The sequence below is a fragment of the Lynx canadensis genome, chromosome E3 (assembly GCF_007474595.2).
Source record: "Lynx canadensis isolate LIC74 chromosome E3, mLynCan4.pri.v2, whole genome shotgun sequence".
Classification (NCBI taxonomy): Eukaryota; Metazoa; Chordata; class Mammalia; order Carnivora; family Felidae; genus Lynx; species Lynx canadensis.
In genome coordinates this window covers 1,754,730-1,775,748 of record NC_044318.1, presented here as the reverse complement: position 1 = coordinate 1,775,748, position 21,019 = coordinate 1,754,730, and the positions used below count along the sequence as shown (strand labels likewise).

The 21,019-nt window shown below is 60.6% G+C and overlaps 1 protein-coding gene and 1 long non-coding RNA gene across 11 annotated transcripts in view; both read right to left on the bottom strand.

Moving 5' to 3' along the window:
• MAPK8IP3 (mitogen-activated protein kinase 8 interacting protein 3) overlaps window positions 1-21,019 on the bottom strand; it is a 47,903-nt gene that overhangs the window by 13,490 nt on the left and 13,394 nt on the right. For 7 of the 10 annotated variants that reach the window (XM_030301162.1, XM_030301158.1, XM_030301166.1 and 4 more), the window contains exons 2-8: window positions 18,360-18,480; window positions 17,042-17,112; window positions 16,720-16,811; window positions 10,268-10,412; window positions 6,499-6,745; window positions 5,804-5,906; window positions 5,487-5,605 (exon numbers count right to left, since the gene is read on the bottom strand). In XM_030301162.1, the coding sequence (XP_030157022.1) occupies window positions 5,487-5,605; window positions 5,804-5,906; window positions 6,499-6,745; window positions 10,268-10,412; window positions 16,720-16,811; window positions 17,042-17,112; window positions 18,360-18,480 (898 nt within the window). Of the gene's footprint in view, window positions 1-5,486; window positions 5,606-5,803; window positions 5,907-6,498; window positions 6,746-8,831; window positions 9,015-10,267; window positions 10,413-16,719; window positions 16,812-17,041; window positions 17,113-18,359; window positions 18,481-21,019 lie in introns of those variants that run through there. The other 3 variants (XM_030301159.1, XM_030301161.1, XM_030301167.1) reach the window with 2 other exon arrangements.
• LOC115504301 lies at window positions 1,495-4,468 on the bottom strand. Its single transcript, XR_003965651.1, has 2 exons — window positions 4,052-4,468; window positions 1,495-3,544 (listed from the first exon to the last, which is right to left on the bottom strand). It is a non-coding gene; the product is annotated as an uncharacterized LOC115504301 (long non-coding RNA).

Sequence of the window (21,019 nt, the reverse complement as noted above, 5' to 3'; positions counted from 1 at the left end):
CTCAGTCGGTTAAGCATCTGACTCTTGGTTTTAGCTCAGGTCACGGTCTTGCGGCTTCGTGGGTTCCGGGCCCACGTTGGGCTCTACGCCGGCAGTGCAGAACCTGCGTGGGATTCACTCTCTCCCTCTGCCCCTCCCTCCCCACGCTGTGTCTTTCTCTCTCCCAATAAATACGTACATACGTAGGCACATACGCACAAACCAAGGGCAAATACCCAGCCTCTTGGGCCGTTTGCTCTGTCCCACCTGACGCCGTGTCACGGGACTGTGCACTGGAGATCTGCACTCGCCTGGGATGAGTGCTCAGCGCACAGGGGCGTGCACTCACCGCCCAGCACCCCGGACTTCCAGGCGGGGACGGGTAGGAGCGACCGCTCACCTCACCCCGCCAGCACGGCTCCGCGGGCTGCACGACCACCTCCCGGCCGTGGGCGCCCTAGCACCTGCTTCGTGTTTGTTGCTCTTGTGAGAAAAAAACAAAAACAAAAACTCATCTGTGTTTTCTCTTTTCTGTCCTGCCTCATTCTTGAAGTTGAACATCTTTTTGTGGTAGGTGGGCATCTTCTGGGAACTTCCCGATTTCATCCTCTGCTCAGGTTCCACTGTACTTGACCTCTGTCAGCGAGGGAGATCACGTATATGTTGACTTGTGCGTAGCCACACCTGGCAGCGCTTTCCTCTACGGTTGTGGCCATGCAGAGAACACTCTCCGGCGTTCTTCCGGTCCCGCTGTCCTTGCGTGTTTGTGTTTAGGTCCGAAGTCCCCCTACAAAGTCTTCTGTGTACGGCGGGAGGTTGGGACCAGACTTCATTCTTGACCAAATGGCTATTCAGCTAATCCACCCGTTTTCCGGTGATGTGAAGCACCACATTCAGCGTCGGTGAATTCCCACGCGGGGCCGGCTCTCCTCACACGAACCGGAGGGGTCACCGGTCTGTTGCCACCCCGGGTCCGCCGCCCTCCGCGTCACAGCTTGTAAACCCTCTGGTGCCTGGAGCGTCAGGCAGCCCTGCAGCCCGTTCCTTCTTAGCCCTTTCCGGGCTCTTCTCACATGTTCTCCTGGACGGAGTCTGGAGTCTGCTCACGAAGCTCTTTGGCCGGGGCTGGGTACGGACAACGGGCTGAGCCGTGAGGCCACCTGGCAGCTTTACAGAGCTCAGCCTGCAGACCCGGAGTGTGCAGAAGTTCTCGATGCATGAGGCCTTTCGTGTTCTTTTTTTCAATGTTTATTTTTTTCTGAGGGGAGGGAAGGGCAGAGAGAGAGGGAGACACAGAATCCGAAGCAGGCTCCAGGCTGTCAGCACAGAGCCTGACGCAGGGCCTGAACTCAACGAACTGCAAAATCATGACCTGAGTTGAAGTTGAATGCTTAACCGACTAAGCCACCCGGGCGCTCCTTTCTATGTTCTTCCGTCATGTTCCCGAGTTCTGTGCACATGGGCTGGTCTCTCTCTCAAGGTTAACGTCAAGACGGCGTCTGGGTCTGGTTGCCACGGGGCGGGACCCCGCTACCTGGGCACAGTGCACCGGGTAGAATGCACGTCCGGTCGGCCTGTGCGGCCTTCAGACTCCAACTCAGTGACGCAGGGTGCACTGCCTGGCTCGTCTGAGCCTCAGTTTCCTCGTCCATGAAGGAGAGACGTGACCTCCGTAGCTCGGGCTCCCTGGTAGACGCCCAGCATGTGCTACGTGGTCACTAGGTGCTAACTCCTCGGCTCCCCAGCTATGTCAGCTCTGAGAGGCGCACTCTCGAAGCACGGCACCTCTGAGACTGGGCGTGCTCTCACGATCGAAGGCGTGTCCCCCTTCAACTTGAAGCAAGGGCTTCCTTTCCTGGAGATTTCTAAACTAACGGTGTATCTTACAAGCGGTGCGGTCAGCTCAGTGAAACGTAACAAGACAGGCCCATCCAGGGTCCTTCCTTCTTTGCTAAAGGAATTCACAGTCCAAATGCCGTGGCGAACAGACACGATCCAAATGCCCGATCCAGACACGCGGAGCTTTGAAGGACGCCGTCCTCAGCCACGCCGACAACATCACCGTGTTTCTGCTATCGCAGGACCTTGCCACTGTGAGGACGGCCGCCCACTGGCCGCAGGCTTTTTGCTGTTTAGCAGCCACACAGGGAACGCAGGGGACAGGCGCGAGGCTCTTCAGAAAGACTCTAGCCGAGCCAGACGACGGGGCTGGGGCCCCTCGGCGAGGGGTCTGGAGCCGACCACAGCCCGTTCCTCCACCCTGCTGGGCAAAGGGAGGGCTCCTCTGCCTGGCGCCCCACTGACACAGTGTGACAGCGCCTGATTCCTTCTCAGCTCCCCGGGGCGCCCTGTCTTTCAGATGCCCGTCGTGCCTAAGGCTCTGGAAGGGCACGCTCAAGAACGGGGCCCACGCCAGCCAGAACAGAGCGGTGCCCAGGGTGGCCACCGGCCAGTGACCAATGACGGGACGTGCTGGCGGGCAGGCCACCCAGAGTCACGGGCGGCGACGAGGCCGGCCAACTCCAGTCATCCTCCACGACCACGCGAGGGACCAAATGTGGAGAAGCATCAGCCACGATGGCCAGCAGTGGATGAACGGCCACGTGAGGTGGGGGCCCGTCTGTGCCACGGAGCACCGCTCTGCCGGGGAAGGATGGAACGCTGACCCCTGCTACAACACGTACAAACCTCACGGGCCCTCGTGCACAGAAAGAGGCCAGGTGGAAGAGGAGGGCCAGGTGACAGGAAGCGCCCGGGAGGGCAAGCGCACAGACACGGACGGGTCACTGTGCGTGGGCGCAGGCTTCCTTCGGTGGGGACAGTGCTCTAGAGCTGTGGGGTGCTGACCTCACGGCCCTGAGCTCACTCAGAGACACTGGACCGTGCGCTCTGGGCAAACCCATGACGTTCCATCCCTAGCAAGCACAGAGGGCGGTCAGTCACGCCAGCTGCTCTGGCTGGACCCGGGTTCAAGTCCCCATTGTGCGGCTTCACTTCACCTTCCCCGGGCTCAGCTTCTTCATCTATGAAATGGGGGCGGCGGCAGCACCCCAGATTAAAGGCAGACGCGCACATCTAACGCTGGTGTGACTCTTCTCGTGACCGTGTCGATGACTGGAACCGTGTCGTGAGACGAGACTGAAAAGCACAAGGTCTGGGACTCCAGCTGGGCGCCTCCCCTACGGTCCCCTCCCCAACCTGCGGCCGGCCCCTAAACACGGCGCGGGGCAGCTGAGCTGCCCACGGCCAGGAACTCGAACGTGGAGCCGGGTCGCGGACACGCGAACGCCGTGTGCCTATGCGCTCTTCCAGGGAGAAGGCCGCCACCTCTTTCATCAGAGACTCAGGAGTGCAGCACACACGAGGCCCTCGCGCCCTCACAGCCTCCAAGGTGGGCCTGGCAGAAAGGTGCTCCTTCGCGGACACACACGTGTGCCCGGTCGCCCACTACAGCCTTGCTCCCGGGCACAAACTCTAGGGACAGGAGTTCCTTCCCATGCCGCTCCCGGCCTGACAGGTGCAACGTCTGAAGAACAGCCAGGCACAAGCCCCACGGAAGCCACATCTGGGAAAGCAACGTGGAGCCAGCGTCAGGAGCCCACATCTCTACGCTGAGGTTCCCACCTCTAGAAACCTGTCCTAAAGAAGTCTCCAGGGGGGCGGGCTGATTTACGCCCATAGGTATCTGTGACCGCAGTATCCAAACAGCAAAAACCAGAACGCTGGCAGAACGGGTTGAGTAATTTACAGTCTCATGCCACAAGGTGAAGCGCACTGGGGGTATTAGCAGGTCAGAGAGATGGTAACATCGCCCACAAAGGGGAGGACAGACATGACCCGAAACCCTCCACGTGCCACGTACGTGTGTGTGCTACGGCACCTGGGAAGGTGCACTCGTCACGATCGTCTGGTTTTTACGCTCTTATTGGCGATTTCTGGTATTATGCGAATATTGTTATAAACGCGTACTACTTTTCCAAAAATAAAAATTGGAACGTATATAGGATTACCTGAACTCTATAAAGGAGAGGGGAAAGGTGTCAGAATATTGAAAATGATTTCCTCTAAGTACCTTTTTTCTATATGTTAACAGTTTCTGTTATTTTTTTAAGTAGGCTTCACCGCAGGCGGCTGTGCTCCCGGGGGGCCTCGGCGGCCCGAGCGAGACAACCAGCAGGGCCGGAGCTAAGAGAGTGAGGCTGTGCAGATGGAAACCACCAGCTGGTGGCCCTCCCTCGTGGGCTCCAGCCGGGCCGCGTCTGCAGCCGGAAGCCTGGCCATCCACCGAAGACACTGCCGTCCGCACAGGGGAGCTGAGCCCGAGGCAGACACACTCTACAAATGTCCTCAAGTCCCTGATGGCCAAAGGTCACCAGTGCAGAGGGACAATGGTGGGAAGTAGAACTCTTCGACGCAAGGGGCGCCTGGGCGGCTCAGTCGGTTGAGCGTCCGGCTCCTGTTTTCAGCTCAGGTCATGATCTCATGGGTTCGTGGGTTCGAGCCCCTTCGTCAGACTCTTGGCTGACAGTGCAGAGGCTGCTTAGGATTTTCTGTCTCTGCCTCTCTCTCTGCCCCTCTCCCGCTCTCTCTCTCTCAAAATAAACAAACATTAAAAAACAAAACAAAACAAACCTCATCCACGTGAGGCAGCTCCACCTCCTTGGGCAGCACGTGACCAAACCCGGGCCACAGGGCCTGCAGGCGGCCTCACGGATTTCTGGGCTGAAGTGGCACCGCCGACTGGCTGCCCCCTCCTAAGCCACGAGAGCTGGGGGTACCATCCCTCCACAGAAGCCGGCGTGGGGAGGAGAGGACAAGCCAGAGCCACAGATCCCCCACAACACGGTCACCCTCCGCCCCGGAGGCTGCCTTGCTGGGAGGAAGGGACCGAGAGCTCTGGTCCTGCAGCAGGCCTTCAGGGGACGAGGTCAGCAGGGGCAGGAGCTGGCGGGGGGGGGGGGGGGCAGTGGGGGTGGGGGGTGAGGCGTGCCACTGCAAGGATCCGATTTCCCACCTGGCCCCGGACCCCGAGGGCAGTGCTCGGCCGCATACATGGCCTCTACATGCCTGACGCCCGCCCCAGGACAGGAAGGAGGCCCCGGAGGGAGTCCACACGGGGAACTGTCTCTGCACCCATTTCTGACCCAGGTGCAGGGAGCTCTGGAGGCGACCACGGTGCCGAGGGCTTGCAGATGGGCACCGACCCTGTCTGGGCATTTTCTGCGAGGAGCACAATTGCTAAAAAGTGCACCGCCTAGGCACGGGCACGGTTTTCAGGGTGACGGAACGCTCTAAAATTAGGCAGTAACACAGCTCTGTGAGCACCCTGAAACCCACCGAACTTTATACTTTAAGGGGATACCTTTTATGGAATGTGAAATATATCTCGACAAAACTGTGAAAAGAAACCCCTAGGTTGCAGCTGACAAAGACTTTGCTTTCATTACGAACAAAAGCAACGGCAGCAAGCCCGAGGCCCTGGGGTCACGGGGGTGGCCTGAGTTTACCTAGCAGGTCCGCTCCTTCATCCACGTCCCCGATGACCTCCGACCCCGCGGTCGACAGTTCGTGGTACAGGGAGTCAGTGTTGATGCCAAAAGCCTTGTTCACGATCCCCTGGGTTGGGCTGTGAGGACATGCGGCCGGGGGAGGGCAGGGTGAGTGGGCAGCGTTCTGGGCTGTGGGCGGGGGCTCTCCAACACCGCCCAAGGGGCCGCTCAATGCCAGCGCTGCCTGTGCAAGAGGCTGCAGGGGGCACCTTCGCCAAAGGCCCCACCTCCACAGTGAACACTGAGCCCACCCGGCCCCCGGGCTCCGTGAGTACCTGTTGCCCGTGCGATCGAGACGGGGCTCCCGACTCATGTCCAGCTCCGGAGTGGAGTCGATGATGTCTTGAACATCAGACCACTCGTCACTGCTGCCCATGCCTGAGGGGTGGGGGGGACACACAGGAACCCCAGGGTTAGGGGGGGGCGCCTGCCCTCTGGCCCCGTATCTGGAGACCCCACACTAGACCCCCGCCAGGCAGGGACCGTCAGGAAAGGGCTTCCTCCTCGCCGGCGGCCACGTGGGGCCCCTTCCTCAGAACCGGGTCTCCTTTTCATGACCTCCAACGACCAGACCCAAAGCCCTGTGTCTCCTCCTGTCCCTCCTCTAGTGAGTGCGTCTGCTGGGTGATGGCAGTGTACCGTCAGAAGCCGGGTTGCCCCCTGAGTCCACGCGCTGAAGCCACAGCCCCCGGGACCCCTGCATGTGACTGCATCCGGAGATGGGGACTCTGAAGAGGTGAAGGCCACACGGGCAGGCCCTGGTCTCATCTGACCGTGTCCTAAGAGGAAGGGACGACCCCACGAGGACACTGCCACCCTGATCGCTCCCTTCTGGCTCCGTGGCCGGGGAGCCCACGAATGTCTGCGCTGTCTGTGCTGGCACCCGAGCTAAAAGCGGTAGCCAGAAGGGACGGCAGGATAGCAGGGGGGGGGGGGGTGCCGCCCGGGAGCACGCGGGCGGCCGAGGCACCTATGCTGACGTTCCGCATCTCCTGTGTGACCTGGACCTCCATGTTGCGGCTGTTGCGCTTCTCCCGAGCCCGCTTGCTGCTCTTTGTGCTGGCGCCGTAGTCCCCCAGCGGCTGCAGGCTCTCGTTGAGCGGCGTCACCGCCGCCGAGGGCACGGAGGACGTGGGCGTGTTGGACTTGGTGCCCGTGGTGCTGGGCGTGGCAGCCGCGGAAGACTGGCCCGACTCGGACATCTCGTCCTGCGGACACTAGGGCCAAACACAGGGAAGGGAGAAGCTCGTCATGTGGGCCACCACGCCCCCAGGCTCTGGGTACGGCCGGGCACGCCGTGCAGGGCCAGCAGGGGCCTTGGTCACCTCCACGGGGCCCCCGTGCTGGGCTCCCTCGGCCACGGTCAAACGGCACTCTGTGCCGGGACCGGGAGGGACAGGAGGACCCCTGCTCTCCTGTCGGGCCAGCTCCTCGGGCCCGGTCCCTTGGTTCACCCAGCCACTCCTCCCACTTTGCAGAGGCTGCTGCCACCTTATTTAAATGCTGCACATCGGGGCTTTTAGCCTACACGCTCCCGGGAACAGCCCGCCGATGCCGCGTGTGATGGACATGAAGCTAGGTGAACGTGACAAGCAACCCTTTGCAGCCAGCGGGGCGGGGTCGGAAACAAGGTGCGCCTCAGGGCGGGGCGGAGGGCTCTACGGGGCCTGGGAGGAGGCTGAGCATGCCTTCGGATCAAGCTACGGGTGCTGCGGCCGGCCAGCCCCGCCTCCCGCCTCCCGCCTCCCGCCCCCCACTCCATCTCCCGCTCCCAGTGCTGGCCGCAGCCAGGGGCTGGGAGGGGCACAGACCTCCCAAACGAACGAACGCAGAGACTAGAGGGAATGTGGAATTCTCGGCCCCCACGGCTCAAGCACCTACACATCTACACAAATGCCAACAAACCGTGACTCTTCTTCCACGGAACGGGTCACCCTCAAAACATTCCCGGAGCGGACAGAGACCGACCATTAAAATGCGCCCTCGGCCGCTGACCGTGAGAGCCTCCTGCCGCGAACGCGCTCTACTTGAGGAAGTACGACGCAGGAAACCAGCCCGCTCCTCTCCCGGTCTTTCCTCCTGAAGCTCCTGACAAGATCCATAACCTGGCCCCACGCGGCTACGAACACCGACAACCGTGACTCACCCCCAACCCGGTCCTCGGTGGGCGCGCCAGAACCTGCCGGCAGCACCCCCAGGCCCTATCACCACCCTCTTGCGGGGCCCAGCTCCCGGTGCGCACCCCAGTCGCCAGCGGCAGTGGCTCACACGGTTTCTCCAGAAGGGGTGCTTCTGGGGGCGCCGAGGGGAAGGAGCTGACGGCAGGGGTGCATGGCCTTCTCCATAAAGCTGGACACACGCTGGGACCCACTCACACCCGCCTTCAACTAGGAAGGCCTGACCAGGCTCCCGTGGCTGCCTCTAGGTGACCGGGAGGCAGAGCTGGTTGGGGACCTCTGAGACCCGCCTTTTCCTGACCCGCGTGGTCAGTGTCAGGCCAGGGCCTGGGGTGGTGACCTCCAGCTTCATCTAACAGGCTGCGGGGACGCGTCTGCCTGGAATCCAAATCGACACCCTCCTCGACCCGGCGGCCAGGTCCGCGGGGATGTGTGTTGATGTGTGGGAACACCCGTGGCTCTCACAACTGGGGACGGGTAGGTGCTCCTGGGGTCCAGTGGGTGGGGGCGGGGGTCCGCTCACTATCCTGCAGGCCACAGGACGGCCCCCACAGCCAAGAACAACGGGCCCGGATTATTAATGTGCTGAGGCCACAGGCCCCGCGTGACAGGTCCTGTCTCCCTGGGGGCACCCCGTCCAAGCATTTTCTATTTGGGTTCCACTGCCTAAGGCCGATTTGAGAAGGAAAAATCCTCTTTGTGACACGAGGCACACTGACAGCCTCTGTGATGGAGCTGCCCCAGTGGTCTGTCCACCCCACACGACACAGGCTCCCAGGCCTCCCGCGGGCAGGGGCCCTCTGCTGCACGGAGCCCCGGGCCAGCACTCGAGAGACGGCCGCAGGGGACCCGAGGCACGGGGAAGTCCGAGAGGGCCGAGGGAGGCCGGCATTCGAGTCCACACCTCTCTGGACCACACGTTTTCTGGGCCGCCTCCTCAACGGCCACGTCCGGTGGCCTGTCTGTGCCCCGCCAGCTGGTGTCTGCGGGTCTGCAGCGGGCCTCCTCGCCCCCAAAGTCACCGAGGGGAACCGTGCGGCGCAGCCAGGCCTCCCCCAGCCCCTGGCTCTCCCTGAGCCTACAGGCCGCCGCCTACCCGCAGGACGCTCCCCTGGCCACCACTTACCTAACGGCAAACCTCTCAACCTCCTAAACCATCAACGTGTGGCAGTGACCTCCAAATGCAAAGAACCCAAACTCTTAGCGGTCATTCCTCACCATGAGTAGCCACAACTGTTTGGTTAAAACACTGAAAATACAGCACATAAAAACAAAAAACAGAACAAAAAAACAACAAAAAAATTAAGAAATTAGAAAGACCTTAAAACCTAGAACACAAAATAAAAAGAACTTAAATGTAATTAAAAAAAGGCAAATAAAACACATATACGAACTGAAACAGAAAACAGGTGATGAAGAGTAAAGCTACTTTGGACGTCGCAGCGGCAGGAAGAGACGCAGGAAGAAAGCTGGTGGGGGTGCGGGCAAGAGGCGGGGCTCAGCGGCCCCGCAACCCCCGCGGCCACCTCCCCCGGCCGCCCCGCATGAGCCGTCACCTCCAGTGGCATAGCCAGGCTCTGCCGGGGGGGCGCACCTGGCCCCCCAGGCCCCTGCCCTTCTGCCCCACCCCCCCACACGGGCAGGTCCATTAACAGGTGGGCTGGCACCCAGGTCAAAGGTCGCAGAGACATGCTCAGTGTCTGCAGCAAAAGCGACAGCGAGTGGGGTCACTTGGTGACAGAACGGGCAGCTTGCAGCCACCTCCAGCAGTCAAGCTGGACGCCCAGGGACGAATGGACAGTCAGCCACAAGCTGCGGCAGGGAGAAGCTCCACAAGTTCAGGCCCCACAACCGCCAGCCCGCCCCAGTCCAGAGGCCCAGGAGCTTGGCCTTCCACAGGCACCTCCAACAGCCTCTGCGGGAAGGGCACCAGGCCTGGGTCGCCTCCTCCAGCCCTGGGGGTGGCATCCTTACCTGGCGATGGGGCCACAGCCTGTCTGGTGAAGGCAGGCTGAGCTCACAGACCGAAACCGGCAGCACGTGACCAGGGGCCCTGAATCAGTCCCTGCCCCTGGCTTTCTCGGGGACCCCGCTGAGGCGTGCACTCCCCAGATAACTGCACACACCCAGGACAGCCATCTCCCCAGACTCGGAGACCCAGAAGTCAGGAGCACAGTAAGGACAGTCTAGAGGAGAAGACGCCGACCCCTCACCCTGGACTTCCCGGCAACTGGCGTGCAAACCTCAGATGCTAGGAGGACGGCACGTTTTGGGCCGGTGTCCAGTCTGGCCACGGGGCTCATGCTTTGGGGCGAGTTGAGGAGCAGACGTGCTTGTGCCCCCAAACAAAGGGTCAGCTCAGCCCTGGCCTGAGGCCCACGCCCCCCAGAGCAGTCCTTCTCTCCAGCTCGGACGCCCCTCCGCGAGAGGCCCTGCGAACCCAGGGGCAGCTGCAAAGGGTTGGCCGCAAAGACAGCTTCCTGAATGAGCATGGGACGATGGGGGGACGGGACGGGGGAGAGGAGGTGGGGGGACCCTCACTCCACAGCACGGCTACAAAACCTGGTAGCTGGAGCTCAACTGCAGCTGGCCGAGGTCACTCAGGTGCCAGTGGTCCCCCGCAGGCACGAGCTTGCCCCCCATCTGTGCACGTACCATGCCGTCGGCCAGGGGGAAGACGTTCAGAGAGGTGGGGCGCTCCTTCCTGCTGAAACATGAGGGAGAAAGGAAGGAAGCGCACATTAGAGGTGGCTCACCATTCGAGAACGGGACTCGCTCTGGACACGCAGGGGCCTGCTCTGAGGGAGCGGGGTCCTGGGTGGGGGCACAGGGGCCGCCTGCCCCGAGCTCCTCTGGAACCAAACGCGGTCTCATGTTCAGGGGAACCTGGGCTGTCCTGCGGGCCTGTGTGATACTTCCTTGTTTCACCGTGACTCACGTTTGGTGATTTCGGTCTTACACCCGCTATGTGCACTAAGAAGTCCCACGGGGGAGCCAGCAGCAGGCCCCCTGGCAACGTGGCCGCACAGAGCGCTCCCGGGGGGAGACTTTACGATGGCGGTCTTTCCTATAGGTGGCGCAGCGTGCCTGCTTGTTGCTGTCGGCCCTGCGTCTGTGTCCTGCGGCCAGACAGAAGGGATCGACCTCTTCGCTCTGTACTTCGCTCCCTGTCCCCCAACCCGCTCCAATGTTCCTTCATGAGATCTCACTGCAAAACGTCAGAACCGACGTGTGCAGAGTGAAGAGGGGCTCCGTCCTCCTGTTGGGTGTCGGTGTCCTTGACAGCCCGAGGGGGCCCCTTTCTCCCACTCCACGCAGTTATTCCTGGTCATCATGGAGCAAAGACCCCAGAGGGGAGTTCTTTTAAAGGTGTGCCAGGAGACAGGGATGAAGCCAGGATGAAGCCGAAAGCTGCCTGCCAAGTTCAGTCCCCAGGGGACGTTCCATTGGGGGCTTCTGATTGGATCCTGGGTGGCACACAGCCCAGGCCGGCCCATGCATGCCCTGCCCCGGGGCAGACACACCACACCCGGGAGAAGGTGGTCCACTCAATAGCCCGTGCTGCCCACAGCTGTTCGGGCCAAGAATTAAAGCCCCCGCACCACAGCATCTCACGCTTGGAGCCTGACCCCGAGAGAGTGTGGTGGGAGGAGTGGCGGGGGGCTTCTGCAGAGTTCCCCAACGGCCGGGTCCAGAGGCTGGACTGTTCTGGAGAGAGAAGACAGGCAGCTTCTTGCGGTGCTTGGAGGGTGCAGGTGACAGGGAGGAGACGTGAGGCCGTCACCCCTGATGTGAACTTGCTGCAGCCAGGCAGGGGCTTCGTGAGGCCTGGCCCTGGGAAGGGTGGGGGGAGGCTCTCTGGCCGCGGCCAGGATGAAGGAGAAAAACACGGGGTCTGAGTTGGAGTCCTGCCTCGTCCCCTTTGAGGCCGGCTCGTGTGTCCTATTCAGCAAGACGCTGCCTCCCCTGGACCCGCTGAGACCTGGCTGTGCCGTCCCAGAGTCAGTGTGTGGCAGGGACAGACCCAGAGGAGTGGAGTGCTCCCGGGGGCTGCACCCTTCAGGGCCTCTCAGGAAGCTGGATTCCCGTGGACGACCTCAGGGGCCTCACGCAGCCCTCGTCACCCGTGACAGAGGACGCGTCCTCAGGCGTGTCTCAGCTGCTCACGTGAGAGCTAGAGACTCAGATCTTAAGAAGGACATCAGGTTAGCAAGCTCGGAGACTGCAGGTCCATCAAAACCTCAGCAAGCCTGAGGCTCAGCCGGGGCTCAGGCTGCCTCCTGCCAGCAGCCCGTCACGCCCCCCTGCCACGCCCAGGTGTCTGGGAAGGCAGCGGCCGCCACACACGGTCAGCACATCCCCAGAGGAGGGGCCTGGTCTCAGGCCACAGCGGCCAGGCTCCCAGGAATGCCCATCGCCTGCTCTTCCCCCTCGGGCCCCCGGGGCCAACGTGGGGATCCCTCTCCTCAGGCCTGGCTCCACCTCCGGAGAGATGCAGAGTGGGTCCCTGGGCCCCAGGTGGAGGGCAGCGTGTAAGCATCCCGCCTCGGAGGACACGTGTCCCCCACTTCCATGGCTCTGTGCACAGACGTGCCTCGTGAGCAGTCAGGCTGCTCTCTTGCAATGGCGTCCTCCCTGGGGACCCAACATCATCTCCTCTCTCTGCTCCTCACGCAGCCACGGGCAGCCGGGTCCACAGTCCCCTGGGCACTTGCTGGGCACTGCCCACCTGTGGCCCAGACCTGTCCGAAGCTTGGCCGCTTCAGAAGCCGCAGCCCTAGGGAGTCACACCGCCTGCAGCGGTCAAGCTGCCCGCAAGGGTCACGGTCACACAGCGGGCTCTGGGCCCAGAATTGGGAGCGACGGTGAGTCCAGGACCGTGTGACACCAGAGCACAGGGTCTCCAGCCCTGCCCGGCCGGGTCCAGCGCGGCAGACCCAAGGTCTGATCTGAGAACAAGGTGGATGCTTGCCGGGCAGGGCCCCTGCACCACCACCTAGTCTGGGGCTGGCTCGGGAACCCGGGCCCAGCCCACTGCCGCCTCTCCACGGCCTCTGAGCGCCACATCCAGACTCGATGATCGGTAACACTGCTGCGAAGAGCAGGGCGAGGACCAGCCCTGCACCTGTAATTAAGAACCACTGGCCGGACTGACTCTCCCGAACCCCAGGGCACCCCGAGCGCTCCGCGCAACAGCGCGGACGCTGCCCCAGGCTTTACCTTTTCCTCCACGACTGGCGAGGACTGCAGGGCAGCGACAGACAAGGGCCGGCACACAGCGGCAACAGCACAGAGGGCGAGACGAGAAGACAGTATTAGAGGGCAGAGGTCAGGAGCTCAGGTCACACGTGCTCACATGGAGGGTGAGTGTGCGGTGCGGGCCAACGGCCAGGCACCCCACTCTGGACTTCCCTCCACAGGAACAGACACGTGGAAACACGCAGACATCTGCACGCGACAGACACACAACACAGACACATGACCCTCTCCGTTTCACCGAGAGGCCCCCAAGTGGGGCCTGCGCAGGCGAACAGGTTGCACACATACTCTGCACAGGGAGGAGGGCGAGTGCCGTCTGGCACACGTGGGCACGTGGGGATGGAGCACGCGTCACACATATCCTAACCCGCGTCTCTAAAGACACACAGACTAAGAAGACCAAGCCAGGAGCGAAGAAAACGCCGGAGTAGGTTTTGCAGCGATCGGTGGCTCCCAGCACCGGCAGCCTCCAGGAGGGGCCAGAGAGACTGAACTTGGAAGCTGGGGCAGACGTACATCTGTCCCCAAAGGGCTGCGGCAGGAGAGGGACACCCTGGAGAAGCAGGTCAGGATGGTGGGGGGGGAGGGGCCTCCCCGGGCCCCCAGGTGCAGTAGCGCGGCAAGAGAAGGCTCATGCTTCCTGTTTCCAGCTGCACTCCCTCTGGGAACGTGGGGTAGAGGCTGTTCACCCGGAAACAGTCCTGAGCAGTCAGACACGCACAGTGCACCCTCAGAGAGTGTGGGCTGCGGGCACGCGATGCAGGAGAGGTGGCCGGTTTCGCGGGCTGCTGAGGAAGTTCAACGCCGAGGGGCCGGCTAGCAGGGCGATGGCGGCCGTGCAGACCCACAGCAACCCCCTCCACCCCCCACCCAGACAAGTGCCGCTCCGGCCATCACCAGGCAGGAGCACCTTCCTCTTGGTGGCCAGAGGGACCCGGCAGAGGCCGACCATATCCAAGGAGGTCTCGGCTGACAGCTCAGGTGCCTTCTTCCTGCGAGTAGGACTCTCTCACACGGGTGGGGCTCTGGCTCAGGAAGGTTTGTTAACGGACTGCTGACGGCCTAGAGACCATGGTGACTACATACCCCTCGACCGTGGGGTTCCCTTCTAGTAGGATCAAATCAGGGGGAAGAGGCTCGGCAGATATCCGCACCAGAGCCCCTCCCTCTCCTGGACAGCCGCCAGGTCCGTGTTACAAAAGAAGGGGCTCCTGTGGGCTCTTGCCAGAGTCCCCCCTCCCCCCCACCGAGGGCGGTACGGTCTACACCAACAGGAGGTGGACTGTCAGCTGAACAGGTTGTGGGGCTGCTTATGACCATCCTGGGGCCCGAAGGGAGGAGAGCGCACAGAGCTTCCACGAACGGCCGTGGGGCCTCGGAGGGGACCCTAGACGGGACCCTGTGAGCCGGCCCCTCTCGAGTTTGAGTCTTGACCAGCAGAAGGGTGGCACCCGCAACGGGCTGGAGCCCAGCTCCGACACCAGGGAGGCTGGAGGGCCTGGTGCCGTGCTCCGTCCAGACCGGCTCAGGGTCGAGGGAGCCACAAGACACGCGGGAGGGCAGGTTCCCAGACCAGGTCCTGCGTCCGGCGCACACGGAGACATCGACGGAAAGCAACCCCATCCTGCAACCGTGGGGCCTCTTCCACATCCAGGAAGAAACTGAGGCCTGACCCGGCCCCCGGTGACGGCCAGGATGCTCGGTGCCCGGCTTTGTAACTTGCGCGGCTTCTGCTTTTGGCTGAGCCTGCGTCGTCCTGAGGTTCTGCGCATCCCTGGGGCCCAGCGTGCTGACCCCTCGTAGAACCCTGCACGCTCATGGCCTCCAAGTCCTGAATTCAGAAGTCACACCTTCCCGGTTTCTGGGAAAACTGGGCCCTTCTCCCTGGGCTCTCTCCTTTGTGACCTTTGAGGTGCTCCTGTCCTAAAGGAGGCTGGCAGGGAAACAGCCTGAAGGTGCTGGAATGCTGCAGCTCTCAGGAACTGGCCACGAGCCCAGCGCTCATCAGAGATGCCCAAACAGCCCAGCTGCTTCAGCCCCAGCCCAGACTGCCCTGACCAACTCCCCACAGAAAACAACACAAAGACCCCTGCCCCAGGTTAGCATTCAAGTGCCGCTGCTCAGAAATCTTCCCGGCACCTCTGAGCGCAGGAGTGAGGACCTCACAGTGCACTCAAGAGAAAATCTCAGCCGTGAACCAGTAGCTTGCGAGATCGCTATATCCCACCTTCAGACATCTGTGACCCAGAAACGATACCTACAGAGTTCTGTCACTCAAACCGTTCGGTCCGTATGCCCTCACTACCTGGTGCTGACTCAGCTAACGAACGGCACAGCGTGTGACACCTCCCTGGGGCGTGAGAATTCACTGCAGGGAAGCGTCCTCAAGGGCCGGCGCCCCCGCTCCCCGCGAGAAGCAGGGGGGCTGTGAAAAACAGGCTGACCGTCCCCGCACCTCCTTTCCTAGGTCCTGCTAGGCCTTCTTCACATGCGTGCTCGGTGTTTCTGTTTTCAAGTCAGACGCCTCTAGCACAGGATACAACAGCTCTGCCCGCTGGTAAAGACCGCGGTCGGCAACGGTCACAGCGGCAGGGCCCGAGCCCTCCCGTCTGCGGCGTGACCCATCGAAGAGGCGGGCACGGAGAAAGCTTTCGCAGCCAGCAAGGGCTTCATGCGACGTGACCGTGACTTGAGGCCTTGGCCTGCAGGAATGACGGGCCACCGCTGGAAATGGACCCATCACCAAGCTCGATCTGGGGGACCTGGGATTCCAACCTCCGGCCCCTCCTCCGACCTACTAGAGACTTGGGACTTCTGTCCCGGCCCACCCGGCCCAGGTCCGTAACCTGCGTCTCCCCAGGCCAACTCCCTCAAGTTGCCGACACCCTCGGGAAGTTCGCTGACAGTCCGCTCCTTTGGGCCTTATCCCGACCGAAGGGCACAGAGTGGGGAGAAAGCAGCTGGCCTCGGCAGGCCTCTCTCCACCCGCCAAATAAAACCAGCGGAGCTCCTGGACTCAGACCAGCGAGGGCCTCTGGATCTGCTGGTGCCACCCTGGCCTGCAGTAACAATGTGGCTCCACGCGGCGGTCACCGGGCTGTCTAGGCCTCTTCCCCACCCACGCATCAGTGCTCGTGATTCGAGGTAGTTAAGGCCCACAGTCACGGAGACCTGGATTAGCGAATGAGACCCACACGCCTCACAGAGATCAGCACCTTCGTTCCTGACTCCTCCTGGGAGATTCCACTTGCTATGTTTTACAAAGGAGAAAATGGGGTGCGGAAGAGGCTGCTCCAGGACAGGGGCCAGAGCTGGGCTTCCAACGTCCCTGAGCGGCCCTGGTCCGGGCGTCCCACACAACACTGCACCGCCCCGCCCGCCTCCACACTCTGGGCGTCTCTGCACCTGTCTGTGCGTGACCCCAGAAGCCCCACGAGTGTCGACGGGAGGCCACAGGCAAGTTTCAGTGAGTAGGTGGGTCCAGAAACAAGGCCCTGAGATGATCAGGAACGGCCACCCCATTATCCCAGGGCCTTTGTAATCGCACATGGCCAGCAGGAGGGCCACCCCGTTCCCCCGGACCGGCTCGGGCACCAGGGGCTCGGGCGGGGCACGTTCCTGCTCCAGCCACGCACCCCGGCCAGGAACCCGAGTCAGGGAGAAGCAGCTCTCCAGAGCGCCCTCTGCCCTCCCGGCCCAGGCACCTCGGGGATGAGGGAACCAGAGAGCCTGCCACCTCCAGCTTCCCGCCTTACCTCCTCCCGGGCAGGCTGCCCTCGGTTTGGCTGTTTCCCCCAACCTGCTGCATCTTGGACCTCTCGATATGTTCTACGTAGGTCTGGATCATCTGTGGAGGAGGAGGCTGCCATGTGAGTCATTCCCACTGACCCCAGCCCCTCTCCCCTCCTCTAACTGTGGTACTTTCCAGGCCCGCTGTGCTCCGACAGCGGTAAAAACGACGCTCGCGAAAGGGAGTCTGGCCAGCACGTGGCTAACCGCTTTCCGGCTGGGGCAGGAGAAACCGGAAGTAAAGGCCAGAAGCCTCGCACGGCTGCCGGGCCGCGGGCGGGCACCCACCTCGGTGTGTCGCTGGTGCAGGGCGTTGTACTCCTTCTTCATCTCGGACTCTCTCTCCTCCAAGCGGGAAACTAGAAAACACAGCCGCCGCGTGTCAACGGCACAACCCGCATCTCCGCGCCCCCTCACTTCCCCTCCGGGCTCGGCACGTGGGCAGAGGGTCCCAGGACAAACTGACGCCTGGTGCAGAGGGCCACCCTCAGGAGAGAACGCCGGGGCCGCCAGAAGGCAGGTCCTGGCTGGTCTGGGCGGCGCCTGGTGTGCTCAGTCCTGCCACGAGGAGAACCGGGGTGCCTGAAGCTCGGCCACGGGCGACTGGCTGCGTCTGAGCTGGCCGGCGGCCTCCGAGACGGAGTCAGGTGCAGACAGGACTCCAGCAAGTGGCTTGTACAAGGGGGCAGAGTTCATACGTGAGTAGCCTCCGTGCCGAGGCAAAGAGCAGAAGACATCTGAAATGTGGGACGGGACACACAAGTGTCCCTTACACGTACCAAAGGCTGCAAAGACCACGCCGTGACCTGCCACCTCCGGGCACGGGGGTTCCCCCTGAGTTGACAATCCCTGCCCCTCAGCAAGGGCCTACTCTGGCCACGAAATGCAGGGAAGTCACCCGAGTGCCCCACAGGCCTGCTGGGGAGCTCACGAGGCAGCCAGGCACCCTGCACCTGTGCCCCACCGAGCAAGCGTGCGGCCAGGACACCTTCCGCCTGTGGCCCTCTGTTCAAACTTCAGCTGTGTCCTTTCTCCGTCACGAAAACTTCTACTCATGGGTCACCATAACGTTGACTTTTAAACAAAGACTTGTGAAAACCGAAACAATGCTTCTTATAACAACCCTCTTCCAAAAGCACTCCATTGCCCCTGCATGCAGGGGACACGGTGATCCTGCAGGCCCCCGGCCAGCCCGGCACCCCCAGGCAGGGCCACGCCGGCGGGCTCCCTCAGCAGGCCTGGCCTCCCGACCACCCAACAGCGGCGTCCCCTCGGTGCCACGCAGACAGGGGCCCGCACCTCACGGGAGCTGTAACCCAAGGGGTCACACGGGATGGCTCGGACTGCAGCCTGAAGCCAAAATGCTTTGTCATCAAAGGAGCCTCGTTTACTTATTTCCACAATCGGAGGCTGATTACGGGAAATGCGTGGCAGCGTAAAGAGGTAAGACAAAGGGTAGGGCGAGTGACAGTGCGGGTAGAATATGGCTGTCCCGGGCTCCCTTGCTCTCCTTTCATCAAAGGCTCTCAACATCCTTCCCAGCTGGGGTCAGCCTGGGAACAACAGACACATTCAAATGCCGGTCCCCCTCTGGCGGGCCACTTACTCTGATCCGCGTAGTTCTTGGCCTTCAGTTCCAGCTGGCGGGTCTGAAACTCATAATGTTCCACCTGGATTTGCAGCTCCTTCTTCTCCTGTTCCAGGGCATCTTCAAACTCGATGAATTTCTACACGCGGGAGGAGAAACAGAGCAGGCGTCGTGAACGCGGGATGCCAGGCGACAGCAGCCTCTCACAGAGGGGTCAAAGGCTTCCGGGACCGACATTCACAGGCTCCCGAGGCCACACGGCCTGTCACCCTCAGGCAGCAAACCCCGACACACGGGGGCCCCTGAGGAGGGGCCAGAGTTTCCCAAGAAACCTTCGGTGTGCATGGGGGGCTCCGTCGGTTAAGCATCAGACTCTTGATCTCCACTCAGGTCATGGTCTCACGGTTGATGAGTCTGAGCCCTATGTCCGGCTCTGCACTGATGACAGAGGCTGCTTGGGGTTCTCTCTCTCGTCTCTGTCCCTACCCCGCTTGTGCTCTTTCTCCCTCTCTCAAAATAATAAATACCCTTATTAAAAAAAAAGGGGGGGGGGGCTCACACCTGGTTTAATGTTCTGCTGTTGCCATCCTGCAATTCCTACTAGTATTTGAACAAGGGACCCCACAGTTCCATTTCCACACTGGGCCCCACAAGTCGGGTACCTGGTCCTTTTGCAACAGAGTGACGTTACTCCTCTCGATACCACAACACACCTAAACGAGGTCAAGTCTACTTGGCTCTTCATCTGTATTCCCATTGCCACTCAGTTCAGGAAGCCATCACTACTGGAATAACCAGCAATGGAGATCGGTCTTGGGAATCTTTCCCTTACATGCTAAGTAGCTAAGCAAAATTACCATCAAATCAAGTGAAAAGAAAGCACTTTGGAAAAAAAAAAAAAAAAAAAAGGACAATTCTTGGGACTCCCGGGTGGCTCAGTCAGTTAAGCGTCTGACTCTTGATTTCCGTTCAGGGCAGGATCTCAGGGTTCATGGGATTGAGCCCCGCATCAGGCTCTGCGCTGACAGTGTGGAGCCTGCTTGGGATTCTGTCTCCCTCTCTCTCTCCCCCTCCCCTGCTCACACTCTGTCTCTCAAACAAACATCAAAAGCAAATGACTGCTACCAACAATTACATGACACGCAAATTCGTGAAGCGTTCCCTATTTTTGTGTTGTATGGAAACCAATTTGACAATAAATTTCATATTAAAAAAACAAAACATAACAAGCCTAGTAAAAATAAATAAATTACAATTCATTTGAAAAACAAAAAGCGATTTCGTTTGTAGGAAGCAGGAGTAACAGCTACGTTAACACATGAAGAGTTTCTCAGAAGATGGGAATACAGGGGTGCCTGGGTGGCTTCGCCGGTTAGGCGCCCAACTTCAGCTCAGGTCACGATCTCATGGTTCCTGGGTTCGAGCCCCGCGTCGGACTGTGTATTGGCAGCTCAGAGCCTGGAGCCTGCTTCAGATTCTGTGTCTCCCTCTCTCTCTGCCCCTCCCCAGCTCACATGGTCTCTCTCTCTCTCTCTCTCTCAAAAATATACAAACATTTAAAAAATTTTTTTTTTAAAGAGATGGGAATATAAAACTGATGGCTGGTTTTGGGTTTCGGGCATCTGGAAGAGTGCTGGAATAACTGCACCCAGGACCCAGTGGCTCAAGGCCTTTGTGTCCCAAGCCGACTTGTCAGTGCCCAGCGGGAGGGGGCGGGAACCCCGGGGGAGGGGCAGACAGGCGCCCCAGGAGCAGGAAAATGCACGCTGATAGTGCGGCTGCGCACAAAATACAAGTCAGTTGTTCTGTGTGCTTGGGACTGAACCAGTGTGTGAAGAATAAACTGTTGTTAACAGACTGATAAGGATATTTTTTAAACTGGGTAATTTTAATTCCCATTACTTAAAAAAAAATTATGTTGGGGCGCCTGGGTGGCTCAGTCGGTTAAGCATCTGACTTCGTCTCGGGTCACGATCTCATGGTTTGTGGGTTCGAGCCCCGCGTCGTGCTCTGTGCTGACAGCGCAGAGCCTGGAGCCTGCTTCGTATTCTGTGTCTCCTCCTCTCTCTGTCCCTCCCATGCTCATGCTCTGTCTCTGTCTCTCAAGAATAAATAAACATTAAAAAAAATTTTTTTTTTAATTATGAAAATAATGAAACGTAGGGGCGCCTGGGTGGCTCAGTCGGTTGAGTGGGCAACTCCTGATTTCGGCTCAGGTTATGAGCCCAGGGTCGTGGGATGGAGCCCCACGCTGGGCTCCATGCTGAGTGTGGAGCCTGCTTGGGATCTTTCTTTCCCTCCGTCCCTCCCTGCTCATGCTCTCTATCCCTCTCTCAATTTAAAAAAAAAAAGAGAGAGAGAGAGAAGAATGAAACGTAAACAACATGTGCTTTTGTAGGAAAATCAGGTGAGAGCGTGAAGTAAAAAGAAGGCTATTTTCAAGAAACCACAATTCTACCCTCTGGAGTCGGTTTAAGATTAGGAGGTGTTCTTCCAGATGTGTGTGGGTGGGGGTGCACAGGGCAGACGTGCAATCTCTTGGACGCAGGGTTGCGTGGCCTGATTTACTCGGTGGCTTCGGGTGGAGCTTCTTTCTACATCCAGAAACACTCTACCACCTCCTCCGTGAGAAGCGGGGCGTCCAGAGCAGATTCTGTCCCGTGGATTACCCGCTGTCG